Genomic DNA, 14,185 nt, shown 5'->3' with positions numbered 1-14,185 from the left:
CTTTGCTTCTTCCTCTTCCTTCACCGTTTCGATTGATACTGATACTGCAACGTCAAACGCTTTGGGCCGTGAATGCATTGTCTGCTGCTGCCTTGACCTTTTTTCTTCCTCTTACCTTATCTCCCGAGGCAGGCGGATTTGCATATCGTACACCTGGCTCTACCGGTAGCTGCTCTACTACATAGAGATCCATTACCCGCCTTTTACCCGTACCGGTACAGTGAAATCTCAATCGGCGGCCTACCTAGATACCTGATACTAGTCACCGGCGGTAGACATCAACGTCGACGTTAGGTATACCAGCATTGCCCCACCACCCCGCCATTGCAAGTGCACACAAGCTTCATCACGTCAACGGTCAACGGTCAACCGCGGAACCGGCCAGATAGGTAATCGGAATACCACGGCCTTGCAAATTCCATCACCCGTCTTGCAAGCATCCGCATCCCAGCCTATACTGCACCTCGATAATCATACACACGACCAAAGTGCGCCGCCACCTTGGCCAGCTTCCCCGCAGCCCAATCGCCCCTTCACCACTCTTCACTCTTCTAGCCGAGTGCACGCGACTCCTCAATCAAAAACGCCATCAGCATATTTCTAACAAAACCTCGGCGGCATGGCGTCTTCATCCGCCGCCGCAGGGCTGTTGGCGCGCCAGCTCAAGCAGATGCAGAATGACAAGAGCATATCAGGAATCAGTTGTGGGCTAGTGGACAACAATGTGTTTGAGTGGGAGGTCATGCTCATGATTGACGACGACACTAAGTTTTATGGAGGTAGCATCCCACCCGTCTTCTGCTTTGCACATGAGCTCCCCCCTGACATGTCGAATAGGAGGCTTCTTTCGCGCACGACTCACCTTCCCTGAGCAATACCCTCTCTTACCGCCTAAGATGCGCTTCGAAACACCCATCTTTCATCCAAACAGTACACCATCCTGCTTCTCCCCCGTTTCGGATCATACTGACAACAGGCACCAGTCTACCAGAACGGTGACGTCTGCATATCGATCCTACACCCACCCGAAGAGGATAAATACGGCTATGAATCCGCCGCTGAGCGCTGGTCACCAGTCCAAACACCTGAGACCATTCTCTTGAGCGTCATCTCTATGCTCTCGAGCCCAAATGACGAGAGTCCGGCGAATGTGGAGGCAGCAAGGCTGTGGAGAAACGACACGCCTGAATTCAAGAAACGAGTGAGGAAGTGTGTGAGAGACAGCCTTGAGTTTGAGTGATCATCTTGACTTTCCGGTAGGAAAATCGCTGCATGGGCACAGCTGGCAACATTTTGGGGATGAGCGAATCATGGTGCGGTTTTCAAGCGTGCATAGGCGGATGAGGTTTTCTGTACATTGCAGTGAAGCACATTAGTAAGCGAGCATTATGACACTACTTGACACGATTGCAAAACACCTTACTCTGTCTGCTACGAATATTCCATATCTGCTTACAGGCTATAGCAGTGCATCAGACCGGCCAACTCCTGCGATGAAGAAGTCACGTATACCTGAACCTCTAACTGGGTACGGTATCGGTAGGGAAGTCGCAGTCTGGACAATCAATGCCGCTAGGAATGGTTTCCTAGCGCCACTGCATGGCTTTAGCCACTTTTACCAAACCAATAGCCAATCTAGAGTACTTGCTTGACTACTCGATAGCCGATAGTCAGCATTCGCCGAGATTGAGTGGCGTCCTGTGCCTACGGGTAAGGCTAGCGCTGATCATGCATACCACCCACATACCATCATCCTGCTCCCCCATCGCGTCATAATATATCTCGTTGAATCCGCGTACCTGAGGGTTACCTGGCGAATTTATATACTACTGGCCAGAATTCTGTATACCCTAGCCGTCTAGACTATGCAGTTTCGCAACAAAGGTGGAATCTGTTCCTTCCGTCTTGATGTTATATTCCGTCCACATGAAAGTTGTTTTTGTAAATAACTATTAATGTTATGCTTCTCTACACACCCGGTACGGAAACTGAAAGACTGCCTAGTTGCCTCTTCTACTGACGAGCAAGAAAACAAAGCTCTTGGTGTTCTGATAGGCGATTAGTTGGTTCCAACTGCATCTTTACTGAGACGTTGCATGCACGCAACCTTAGCTAGTCCTTAGATACCATATGACTCTATCGTGGTACCAGTCGAACTGATTGTTAGCACCAGACTTGCTCTCCAATCGTTGCTCGTTGAGACGTTTATATTATATTCATTTCCAACCATATGATTCACAGGAGTACCAATAACGTGGTGCCACCATTGCTCATGTGGGCCTAGCACTAGGTAACTATTGTGAATGATAGTGGTTCGCTGGCTGTTCTTGGTAGGAATTAAGGATATTCCCTGGTTCTTCTTTTCTACTAGAGATATTACCGCCCATACCGGCTCTTTGCTTTCGTGTTCATTTTATATAAGAGATTCTACTGCCCTTTGTTTTTTAGTTCATCATCCAGCAGTACTACTACTACTACTACTACTACTACTACTACTACTACTACTACTATCACCATCACCACCATCACCACCATCACCACCACACAACATGCACTTCCCAACCATCCTCACCCTCGCCACCCTCCTCGGCCTCAGCACAGCAAAACACGGCCCAGTCTTAAAGCCAGTATACACCTGCTGCCTCAACATTGACCACACCGTCTGTCTCGAGACGCAAAAGCCGATCGAGTACGCCGGGACACACGATTGTGCCTACCACCCACTCAAACCCTTGATCGAGAATGTGTATGCTGTCCCTTGCCCTCTCCCCCTCTAGACTTTTTGTCGAACAAGTTTGGTCGTATATACCGTATTGACAATGTTACTACACAGACACATCAGACCAGATGTAGGCACCAAGCATTGGAATGACTGCCGGGATCCGAAGAAGAAGAGCTATTGGTGTGTGCATTTTACCGAGTGGTAGGTGGTGTTGATTATGCGAGGTTGGAGGTTGGAGGCCTGGAAGTTGGAGTCTCGCGTCCGCAGTGTGGGTATACGTATAAAAAAAAATGGGATGTTGGTACTATACTATACTATACTATACTATATTATACTGTATTGTACCTAATCAGCATAAAAATCTACACAAACCAATCTCCATGATAAAAAACTCGCAACGCTACAGATCATTTAAATCCTCTTCCCATCCATCTCCCCACTACGCACCCCCCCATTCCCATCCAACCATACAATAGCCGCATCACACACCACACAAACAAACAATCGCCAAGCACCCTTTACCGGTACCGATGGTATATACATTACCAGGCCCAGAGGAGCCAGATTTTCATTAGCAACCCACTCAAACAATATCAACGTTACCAGTGCTGTTTCCAGTACGGGCGTGATGGTAGTTTGTAATTGTACTGTACCACGAGGAGTCCGAGATAGGAGGGGTTGTGTTGGCCGTTGTACGGGGGATTCAGGGTCTGTGGCGGGGCGAGTGAATATCTCTGTAGTGCTTTAGCCAGCATGACGGTCCTCAACTCGCCTTCTTCATCTCCCCTCCCTACACCCAGCGACCCCTGCGTACGGCAAAGCCGGGCCGAGAAATAAGAGAGAGAGAGAGAGAGAGAGAGAGAGAGAGAGAGAGAGAGAGGAAGAAGTCTAATTCCGATTCCAGTGGAGAACATCGGGGTAAAGGGTGCAGTGAAAACCGAGAAAAAAAGGGAGGGGGCACGGCACGTAAGAGGAGCAAAAAGTACAAACGGATGATAGTATCACAGCATACACCAGAGCACTCTTAATAATCTTTCCATTCGACTCAATCGAAACCAAACCTACTCTCATTTCTTCATCCCATTGCAATTCCAAACATGCAGCCAATCACAATCACAAGGGTATCATCTTTCCAGCGCCAAACAAAATCAAAATCCCAAACGCGCAACGTGAACAAACAACAACAACAACCAAACCAGTCTTTTCCCACTTCCCTCTTCGCTCCCCCTCTACTCATCCCACGGAAAATCCTGCGGCTCAACCCTCGTGCACGTCAAATATGGCAGTCCGCCCTCCTTTAGATCGAGCTCCAAAAAGTTGCGCATCACTGGCCTGACCGCATCCTTTGCTTTGTTCTTAATCTCGTCCACCCTCCGTTCAAACCGTTTGAGGTTCTCGCGGCTGTAATGGTCGGGCGAGAGTCGTAAGAAGCGCTTACACTCGTCGTGACCGAGGTAGGTGTTCCCGCCCTGGCCCAGGAGGCGGAAAATGCGGCCCGTGTTGAAGGCAGGAGGGGGTGGCGGTGCTGTTGCTGCCACGGAGGAGCGTGCGGTATCGATGAGGGGTCCGGCGCTGCTCGTGCCGTGGCGCGAGGTTGCCAGTGCGCGTGGGGATTTGAGGATTGGGGCTGGAGGCGGAGTCGTATTTTCCGCGAGCCATTGGCGGAAGAGGGAGACGGCCATCCAATCTAGCCAGTTGCTCGATGGACTGACGCGGTCGCCGCGACTGGTTGTGAGGGAGAGGCGGAACAGCTTGACTTCGATTTTCAGCTTGAGTTCGTCGATTTCATCGACTTTGTCTTCGATGAGCTCGATGACTGGGTCGGCGATTTGGCCGCGGAGTTGGTTGATGCCTTGGGGCCATTGGCCGACGACGTGGACCATGGCTTCGGCGAAGATGGCTTTGCTGCGCGCCATGTAGCCTAGTTTGAGGTAGCTGGGTGGGTATTTTGCGATTTGTTTCCAGAGACGGCCCTGGAAGCGGAGCAGGTGATGGTCCACGCGTGGTCCGATGACACCGAGCGCGTCGTACATGTCGGCCAGCTGGAGGAGGGACTTGCACTCTACATAGGCGCTCGCAATGTTGACCGAGTCGAGCGAGGGCGGGTAGTTGTAAAAGATGCGGAAGAGGTTGTCGTAGTCGCGGAAGGTGTCGTCGTCGGGATCGCTTTCGTGCGGGACTGAGGGCGGGACGTGAAGGGTGGAAAAGTTGGCCATGCTGCGGAAGAAGCCCGATTGGGGTGCGACAGGCTTGTTGCGCGCAGGAGGGGGTTGTGAGGCTGATGTTGCGTCGTCGTCGTCGCCGCCGCCACCGCCGCCAAACATGGTGGGCGTGTTCCTCTGAGACTGTGCTGTGTCAGTATAGGCTGTTCTCGGTCGCATGTCTGAGGCCTGTCCAGGTTCACGTACCTTTTGCACGAGCATGGGCAAGTCGTCGTCAGAGTTGCCCCAGTCCAGCTCATACCTCCACTTCCTCTTTTCCTTGGGGCGCGCACCCGAGGGCAGTCTCGCTAGTGCTGCAGAACCGCTCGCTGCAGAGCCAGCAGCTTCGCCAGCCGTGGCCCACTCATCGCTAGTAGCAGCCTCGAAGAAGCCGGAGCATTGGGTGAGGATCAGCTTGTGCAGCAGATATCGCGCCTCCTTGCGCCCATTGCTGATGACAATCTCGACGTCGCCCGTGTGGGTGAAGACGGGGAACTCATTCTGCGGCTGCAGAGTTGTGCCGCCATATTGCGACCGGTTATGGCGGTGTCTCCGGACGGTGGATGCGCGCGAGGAATGCGACGAGACTGACGGAGGGCGGCGAATGGGCAGTGAGCGGTCGGCGCTCGAGGAATCTGGGTAGGAAACCATGCGCCGCGACTGAGGCTGGTCCAGTGTGAGTTTTTGTGTTTGCGTGTTTGTGTGTATGTCTGTATATGTGTGTGTGTGCGTGTATGATCCGGTTGTGTTTGGTGTTTGGCGTGATGGGTGTCTCCACCGTGGATTACCGGGTGAGATATGGATGTCGGCGAGGGCGCTACCTCGCGACAACAATGAGGTGTGCGCTCTCGAATGTGTTGCGATGGCGGCCAAAAGGTGGCTGGACGACGGTTGCACCACAGGCCGGTCGACGGCGGCGAGGGTGCTGCAGCAGCAACGTCGCTGCAGGTTGCGCTGTTCGCACGCAAAGGTGCAGGCAGCCGAAGCAAGTCCAGTCAAGGGAGAGAGAGAGAGAGAATGTGTGAGTGTGTGTGTGTGTGTGTGTGTGTGTGTGTGAGAGTGTGAATTGTGCAGCAGAATGGCTGGCTGGCTGGCTGGCTGGCTGGCTACTGGGTAGCAGCCGGCTGACTGGCCGAGAGAAGGAAAAGCGCTCGTTTGAGGTTGGTTGACGTCGCGAGGCTGGAGTCGGCTGGAGAACAGGCAAAGCAAAGCGAGGGAGGGACCGGGGCTGTTGCACACACTCTTGTCCACCCCGCCTCAAAAACGGACAAGCGACGACTGGTTCCTTTTCTCACGCACACGGGACAACACTGCTCGGTTGTGGTGGAATGGCCTAGATACTCTCTCACGCAAACACACAGCATAAAAGACAAGTGTGGCTGTGGCCAAGCCTCAAGGGGGGGAGACACATGGCCCGCATGCAGCTGGTCCCATGGGCCATGCATCCCAACCTAACCTTCAATCCTCATGATGATCCATCATCCACTCCAGCGCTGTCAGCTCAGCAGCCTCTGCAACAGGTTTACTCTATATACATGACAGAGTACACCCACCAGCACCCATCGCACTGCGCACCGTGACCCAGATCGTGACCATGACCATCGTGACCCCGCCTCCACACATCAACTCAAGTCTCAGCCTCAACCGCCCGTCTTTTTCAGCTGGCATGCCACCCTGCAAAGACAAGGGCACCTGGGCGTTGGGACCAAGGCCGTCCAAACAGAATCCACATCTTATCTTCTTTTTCCCGGCTCTTATGCAGGACCGTGGCTTGCGAGAGCGAAGGGATCGTGTGAGCCAACCAAACAATCTTGGAATCCTTGTCGGTTGCTGCCATGCCCCAGTCCAGTTCACAGACACACAGACAGACACACACACACAGACACACAGACAGACACACACACACAGACACACAGACACACACACACACACGGACCCCGATGCCCAACCACCCCTGGAACCTTATGATCAACACCAGATCGACAAGACCGACGACGCTGGAGAGAATCCAACTGCAGTCATGGCGACATTCTAGACCACCGACATGTCATCAAACATACCATCAAATACCCTCTTCATAATCTCCATCCCCCTTCCGCCTATGTTGTCTTCATGCTATGCTGATGCCGCTGCTACCGTCTTGCTCAACTCCCTCTCCGCCCATCTCCCTCGCCTGCAAGATCCCCCATCAGCCTCTCCAACACACTGTCAACATACCCCCAAATAGTACTACTATATGGTGCACTCCACGCATACCCCACATACCACATGCCCCTATGCCCCTGCAGCCCATACAAGTCCTGCACAAATCCTGCCTGAATCTGCTCTGCACTCTGCTTCCACATGGGCCGACTGTGGTTCGACACGGCCTTGAAGTCAGTTTCGCACCTGCCCGTAACCGCTCCACCATCTTGAAGCTTCTGTACACTGTCGGCTACCAGGTCTTTGAAAATGCCCGCAGTGAGCGTAAAGTTGGCGCCGAATATAACGCGGAAGAGATGCATGCCAGGAGGTCCGGTAGAGTCGAGACGGAGACTGTACGGGTAGTCTTTCAGTGCCAGATAGTTGGATGGCGAGGCCGATTTGGGGAAGAAATTGACTAGGTTGCCACTGCTTCAGTATGCCAGCACTACGAGAGAAGGAGTGGACAACAGGCAGGGAAGACACATACCACTCACACCCTCAGGTATACAGTCTATCTTCGCAACACCAATGTACTCACCCCCTTCGGCCCACTGCTCAAATACCGCTTTCTCCTTCTCGTCTGGATGGAAAGGGCCGAGGTTGCTCAGGCTGGGCGGTGCAGCGTACAGCACGCGGCGTGCTTGAATGAGGTATTCCCTCGAGCCTTGCTTGACCCAAAGTTCCACGCCAGCTGAGGTTCGTCTAACATCTTGGACTGTGCTCTCGAGCAAAACGTCGGGCTGGAGGCGCGCAAGGGCGCGCTCATAGAGAAGACTATTGGATCCCACGGGTTTGACAAGCGAGTTGGACAGGACATCTATAGACAAAGAGTGAGATTAGCACTTGCACCCACCCACCGCATGCACACCACTTTCCCCACCCTACGTATCTCAAACCAGAGAAAAAGAAAGGAACATCACTCACCTCTAGTCAACGACGCCCCAAACGCTTGGAACACATGCAACACCAACAACCCTTGTATACCCCCAGACCCCACTCCACTAATCGCCATGATCCTCGGCACCGCAGCCTCTATCCCCTCTCTCTTTGCAAACACACCAAAAGACTCCAACAACACCGCCGGCACATGTCCCGGCTGTGGGAAATCCCAATACCCAGGCTCCAACATGTGCTCATATTTGGCCACCACCTCCAGCCAGCGCCCAAACGCCGCATTCGTCGCATTCGCAGACGGAGCCGTGTAGTCTGTCAACACGCGTCCGGTTTCGATATCGACATTCAGCGCGCTGAGACGGTTGGCGGTGAAGGGCTCCAGGGCGATTCCGAAGCGCGTGAATAGGGCCAAGGCCGGGCCATTGGGTAGGTAGGATTGTACGCCATATTCAAAACTTTCGTTTGTCCCCGCCACCCGGTACGTACTCACTGATCCACCGAGATGGGAGTGAGGCTCGATGAGAAGGATACTGGTATTGAGATCATCCCGGAGTCGCACGGCGGCATAGGTACCTGAGGCCCCGCCGCCTAGGATGACTACGTCGGTTGTGAGGATGGAGGGGGTGGCTGTGATGGATTGGGGGAGTATAGCGGAGACGAGCAGGAGGAGACGGAGGGGTAGAGCGAAAAGTGTGGTTATTGGAGGCATCGTGAAGGGGAGAAAGAGAGGGTTGGCAAAGACGTCTGGCACCTACGATACGGCGGGATCGCCATGGAGAGAAATACATGGCAAAGTCGTGACTGAGAGCATCCCACCTTGCGCAAAGTGTCAGCAGTACCCATGCAATCATCCGCGTCTGCATCCTGTTGATCAAAGAAAGTGTGCCACTCAAACTGCACGAGTAAATGCATTTCTCTCTCTTTTTACTCACAATATCCTCATCGGGTTCGCTACATGCAGCATCTACTTGATCGGTATGCAACCTGTAATCCTGAGCAAATCCACATACGCACTGGTGATGTAAGCACTAATGTCGGAAGAAGGTAGCATTTGTCGCAAGACAGACCAAGCCCCAAAGGCTTCATGGGCGTCTTAGTGGAGAGTAGTACTCTAGATGGGCATGTGGTCCCCTCCCAGTAGAGTGGTAGTATCACATGCTTGATAATCAAACATCGCCATGGTTTACACGTGTGAATTGCCAACTTATCTCCATCAAATTCGATGAGATCGACGTTATGATTTGATTTTGTCTTGCCCACCCATGTAGGATCGCAGCACCTCTGGAATCGTCACAGAACCCTCGTCCTCGTTCCAGTGGTTTTCCAGAATAGCAGCGATGACCCGAGGAACGGCGAGCGCGGTACCGTTGAGCGTATGAGGAAAGTACATCTTGCCCCCCTTGACACGCATACGCGTCTGTAGTCGTCGACTCTGATAGTCCGTACACATACTGGTTGAAGTGACCTCGCCCCATCCATCGTCCCTGTCTCGAGACGGGAAGAAGGCCTCGATATCTAGCTTTCTGGTGGCACTGGCACCAAGGTCTGTCGTGGGCATCTCGAGGATGCGGCAGTGTAAGCCAAGGGCACTCAGAATCTCTTTCTGTATCGAGAGCATTTCGTCCAAGACGACTTGCGAGCTGGTGGTGGCCGAGGCGCTGCTGAAGTGATCCTCGCCCATGTTGTCGGGTGAGGTCCAGGCGAACATCTCCACCTTGGTGAATTCATGAACCCTATACAGACCCTTGGTTTCGGCGCCTCGTGCTCCTGCTTCCGCACGATAGCATCGACTCACACCCACCGTCTTGAGTGGTAGTTCAGCTTGGTCGAGAGTGGTATGTGCCTTCATGCCAGCCAGCGGTATCTCTGCTGTTCCAGCAAGAGCCAACTGCGGTTTCGCCTTGTCCTTGTCTGACTGCTCGATGGCGTAGATTTGCTGCTCTCCGTTTTGATCGCGTGGTTGGAAACCACAGGCCGAAGCAACGTGCGAGTATACCAACGATGGCGGTGCCACTGCTTTCCACCCCTTGCTTCTTGCCACGCTCAGCGCGTACTGTACAAGCGCCTGTTCCAGCATTGCGCCGTCACCCACCAGGAAATACCATCCCCACCCCGATGTGTGTGCCGACGCGGCAAAGTCTAGTATGCCCAGCTGTTGGCCAATGTCGACATGGGATTTCCCTGCACGTGACCTGTCCGGTTTGCGGTGCTCGTTGATAAAACCAAGTGTTTCTGGATCGGTACCGAGCGGTGTGTGTACGCTGCTTAGATTTGGCAAGTCTTGCGCCAGAGCCTCCATTTCCTCTTGTATCTGCGTCTCTTGAGCTTCAATGGCTTTTAGTTCCGCCTTGGTCTCCTGCGCTTTGGTGATGATAGCTCCCTGGTTGGGCACTACCGTATTGCCATCTGTGGCTTTTAGTTTTGTTGCGACTTTGGCCAACTGAGCCCGTAGCTGGTTGCTTCGTTCGCGGAGGCTGCGGCTGCTCTGCTGGAGCGCCAGCCATTGCTCGTGCAGCTCGACGATTCGCCATGACGCTTTACTGTGTGCAGCATAATTGCGATCTATGCAATTCTGCTCGTATAGTCCTGGGTTCTGTCGGATGTGCTTGATATCAATGCTAGGCTTGGGTGCGAAAGAGGGTTTGATATAGGTCCGAAGCGCAAGGTGGGGTTCTCGCCATGATGATGATAATCGACCAGAGTGTGGAAACGGTAATCTGCCGGAGTGGCGGCCCAAGAGCAAGGGCCTTGATACCATTTTCATGGTGTTGATGTCGGCAAGCGTTGTTCTCGCTCGTCTGGCTACCTCCACATGATGATAATGATAATGATGATGATGATGATTTCTTGCGAACTTTTGGGCCTCGGTGGATCTCTAGCAGCAAGTACCAGGGAGCCAAGCCAGCGATCCCTGTACCGATCTGTCGCGTCCTGTTACGGGTACCGGGTACCCCACATTACGACGCCTCCCTTCCGCCCATGTTGTTGGATTGGTGGTTTGAAGGCCCGAAGAGATACTCATCTCGAAAGGCAAAACAAGTCATACTCCAGAGCAATGACAGCAGCTAGTGTTGCATAGTGGGAAATGGGAATGGCCACGTCTACTCTACGGCGGCCCTCCTCATTGACTACTGTTGCTGGTGCTGAAGCTTGATAGCATGCATGTGAACGGTCCAGGGCTGGTAGTCTAGGTAGTGTAGGTTCACATGTTAGGTAGGTACTTATGGCGCGAGATCACCTGACATGGCGTACCAGCACGTCGCCAGTCTACTTTCCAGGCCAAGCAGCTGGCGATGGTGTGTGACCTGCCCGCCTGCCCCAGCCCACGAGATTCGACCACTCTCCACACTCCAAGACGTTCGTTTCGGTAATGTTTTTGTGCCACTCGTCTTGGTTAAAAAAAAATAAAAAATAAACGCGATCTTTGAGATGTGCTTCGTGGCCCATGTTGGCAGCCTTTTCAACCTCTGCTCTCCATCTCGTGTGCTGCTGCTGCTGCTGCTGCGGCTATCATGTTGTGCAACAAGTCAACAGACAGACAACCTCCGAGTCCGAGGCAACTCTGCAGAATGACGTGGCCCCGTGGCTGGCGTCTAGGTACATACTCTCCATCCCGCATAGTAGTCGCACTCTCAGTCTGTCGTGTGTCCTGGCCTGAGCCCTGAGCGCGCTGCCCGCCCTCGGGAGCTTCCATGTCGCTAAGCGAAGCTCGGCCCTTGCCATTCAACCAGCCCAGCGCTCGCCGCAACGCCCACTTGGGTTACGAGGCGACGTCAACAAAGTACGGTACAGAGAGGCTGAGACTGGAGGTATGCCCGCCTGACCTCATACAGCCTCTTTGCCCAGCGAACTTCCCCCCTCATCCTTTCTTTCTTTCTTTCTTGCTTTCTTTCTTTCTTTCTTTCCTTCTTTTTTTTTTTTTTTTTTTTTTTACTTTTTTCGTCCTTCGTTCCTTCTACGTCCAACAGTCTACCGCTGCTGGAGATCGGCCTACCAGTTCCGCCGGAGTACCTACCTCAGCCTTCGAAGATTGTAGGTGCCGACCTTACCGACCACCAATCTCTCCATTCATCTCACCTCCCCATCTGCTTCTCCTTCCCAATATCAACATCTCCACAATGCACGACCCATTTCCGCTGCCGCCACCAAAGGCGCTTGTACCCTATGTCCAGCCAGTGGCCGACTACCTCAACATGAAGACGCTGCCCCTGCATTTCCACGAGGTCATGATAGCCTTCGCCCTCTACGAGGCCATCAATCGATACCTTGCCCCCGCCTTCTCGCGCTTCCTTTTTCCGCGAATCTATCCCTCGTTCAATGCGCGAACAAAGCTCAACTGGGACGTGCACATTGTGTCATTTGTACAGAGCACGCTCATCTGTGGACTGGCGCTATGGGTGCTTCGGGCCGACGACGAGCTACGTCAGATGGACACCATCGAACGCGTATACGGCTACACGGGAGCTTCTGGCCTGATTCAGGCTTTCGCCGGAGGCTACTTTTTGTGGGATCTGGTCATCACGGTGCAAAATGTGCGCATCTTTGGCATCGGCATGTTGTTCCATGCCATTTGCGCGCTGTGCGTCTTCTCATTAGGCTTCGTGAGTACCCCCATCTCACCCTCTCAAGACCAGAATATTGACCGCCTACAGCGACCTTTCGTAAATCACTATGCCTGTACCTTTATTCTCTACGAACTATCCTCGCCCTTCCTCAACATCCACTGGTTCTGCGACAAGCTCAACATGACCGGTACAACTCTCCAGCTCGTCAATGGCATCATCCTCCTCTTCACCTTCTTCTCCTGCCGCATCATTTGGGGCTCATACCAATCCGTCCGCGTCTTCGGTGACGTTTACCGCGCCTACAGCGCCGGTGCAGTCTCGCTCGCAGATCTGCAACTTGCCAAGCTGAACGACAGCACCTTTGTCGGGAACTCGGGTTTCAACAACGACGTCCTTCAATTTGCCGACGGCCAGACAGTCCCCCTGTGGCTTGCCGGTGCATACTTGGCCTCCAACCTCATTCTGAACAGCCTCAATTGGTTCTGGTTCGGTAAAATGATCCAGACGTTGCGCAGCCGCTTCGACCCCCCATTCGGCACGAAGAAGCAGACGCTTGTGGATAAAAAGGTCAAACAGACACCAGAGGATGAGAAAGTTCTGATTGAGGGTATAAACGTCTCTACTCCGGCGGCGCTGGAGAAAGATGCTAAAGATTATATCGATGTAGCCGCGAACGGTGTGGTAACAGAGACGAGTAAGACTGGAACGCATCTCGAGGTCAGGCAGAGTGAAATTCGGAGTCGGACGAGTACAAGGAGGAGAGGGTAGTGGATTGAGTATAGGGTGGCAACATCGTTTTCAGGGTGATGTAGGCGCACATTGCCCACCGTAGCTGGAGTTGTACACAATGCTGATCGTCATGTCTTTGGCCCGCCCCGCCCTCTTGGCTCAAATGATTAGGTCGTATATCTCAGAATCGAGACACAAGTCCAACGTATAAACGGTGACGGTTGATTGCTTGTCAAGCTACTACGGACACATGATCCAATCTGATCCCCAACCGCCATCTCTCCCCCACGTTACCTCCTGCACCGCAACAAGACAATTCAAGACACACTTCCTAGCCGCACCCATTCATTGACAGCTGTCTTCCCCCCACCTCTCTCATATCGTTGCACCTCTCTCGAAATAGCGATGGTGTAGCTTGAGAAGGACGGCATTCGTGTTTTGCCAAAAAGTGAAATCTGTCCGTGTGTATGGGCGAAGAGGTTACGGTATTTGGTGCGGTCTAAGGCGGGGTTATCCAGTATCAAGGGCGCAGTCGATGCTGTGTAGGGAGGTGTAGTTTACCTTTTGTGCGTTTACACTGCTACAAGTGTAAGGTACGGCTGAGTTCTTTGGCGCGTGGTGGGAAGGTTTGGGGAGGAGAGGTGGATGGCGGGTTGTTTGAGTTACAGTATGGCGATCGGGGCGCGCGTGGTCAAATTGGTTCACTTTGAATAGAATTCAGATGGCATCAAGACTTTAATGGCAAGGACTTGTGGAATTGCCGATGTTTCCTTGCAAGATTACGTTGCGTGAGTGTGTGTCAAAGGTGAAGGTTGAATTGAATATGGCACGCGGCGACGGTAAACTCGTGGGAAGCGCAGATGGCTAACAAGGCTGCAGTGAAAAAAAAA

General features: G+C 53.1%; 7 protein-coding genes across 7 annotated transcripts; 3 read left to right on the top strand and 4 right to left on the bottom strand.

Moving 5' to 3' along the window:
- Positions 1-619: 619 nt before the first annotated feature.
- Positions 620-1,240, top strand: UBC15 (Ubiquitin-conjugating enzyme E2 15; the record flags this gene model as incomplete). Its single annotated transcript, XM_003845159.1, has 3 exons — positions 620-779; positions 838-930; positions 984-1,240. 3 exons carry the CDS (start codon positions 620-622, stop codon positions 1,238-1,240), a joined length of 510 nt encoding a protein of 169 aa, XP_003845207.1.
- A 1,309-nt stretch (positions 1,241-2,549) lies between these two features.
- On the top strand, positions 2,550-2,927 carry IAQ61_010038 (uncharacterized protein; the record flags this gene model as incomplete). Its single annotated transcript, XM_066098635.1, has 2 exons — positions 2,550-2,746; positions 2,834-2,927. 2 exons carry the CDS (start codon positions 2,550-2,552, stop codon positions 2,925-2,927), a joined length of 291 nt encoding a protein of 96 aa, XP_065951462.1.
- A 588-nt stretch (positions 2,928-3,515) lies between these two features.
- IAQ61_010037 (uncharacterized protein) lies at positions 3,516-5,574 on the bottom strand (the record flags this gene model as incomplete). The annotated part of the gene is made up of 2 exons (XM_003845162.2): positions 3,516-5,067; positions 5,131-5,574. The coding sequence occupies 2 exons, from the start codon at positions 5,572-5,574 to the stop codon at positions 3,952-3,954; spliced, it is 1,560 nt and encodes a 519-aa protein (XP_003845210.1). The 3' UTR covers positions 3,516-3,951.
- Positions 5,575-6,450: 876 nt separating this feature from the next.
- IAQ61_010036 (uncharacterized protein) lies at positions 6,451-8,710 on the bottom strand (the record flags this gene model as incomplete). Its single annotated transcript, XM_066098634.1, has 4 exons — positions 6,451-6,733; positions 7,141-7,522; positions 7,595-7,924; positions 8,032-8,710. The coding sequence occupies 4 exons, from the start codon at positions 8,708-8,710 to the stop codon at positions 6,451-6,453; spliced, it is 1,674 nt and encodes a 557-aa protein (XP_065951461.1).
- Positions 8,711-9,235: 525 nt separating this feature from the next.
- Positions 9,236-10,765, bottom strand: IAQ61_010035 (uncharacterized protein; the record flags this gene model as incomplete). Its single annotated transcript, XM_003845164.1, has 1 exon — positions 9,236-10,765. One exon carries the CDS (start codon positions 10,763-10,765, stop codon positions 9,236-9,238), a length of 1,530 nt encoding a protein of 509 aa, XP_003845212.1.
- Positions 10,766-11,461: 696 nt separating this feature from the next.
- On the bottom strand, positions 11,462-11,695 carry IAQ61_010034 (uncharacterized protein; the record flags this gene model as incomplete). Its single annotated transcript, XM_066098633.1, has 1 exon — positions 11,462-11,695. One exon carries the CDS (start codon positions 11,693-11,695, stop codon positions 11,462-11,464), a length of 234 nt encoding a protein of 77 aa, XP_065951460.1.
- A 424-nt stretch (positions 11,696-12,119) lies between these two features.
- IAQ61_010033 (uncharacterized protein) lies at positions 12,120-13,334 on the top strand (the record flags this gene model as incomplete). Its single annotated transcript, XM_066098632.1, has 2 exons — positions 12,120-12,602; positions 12,654-13,334. 2 exons carry the CDS (start codon positions 12,120-12,122, stop codon positions 13,332-13,334), a joined length of 1,164 nt encoding a protein of 387 aa, XP_065951459.1.
- Between the last annotated feature and the right edge of the window lie 851 nt (positions 13,335-14,185).

The sequence above is a fragment of the Plenodomus lingam genome, assembly GCF_022343315.1.
Source record: "Plenodomus lingam strain CAN1 chromosome Unknown contig_7, whole genome shotgun sequence".
NCBI lineage: Eukaryota > Fungi > Ascomycota > Dothideomycetes > Pleosporales > Leptosphaeriaceae > Plenodomus > Plenodomus lingam.
This window is presented reverse-complemented; position numbering and strand designations above follow the sequence as displayed.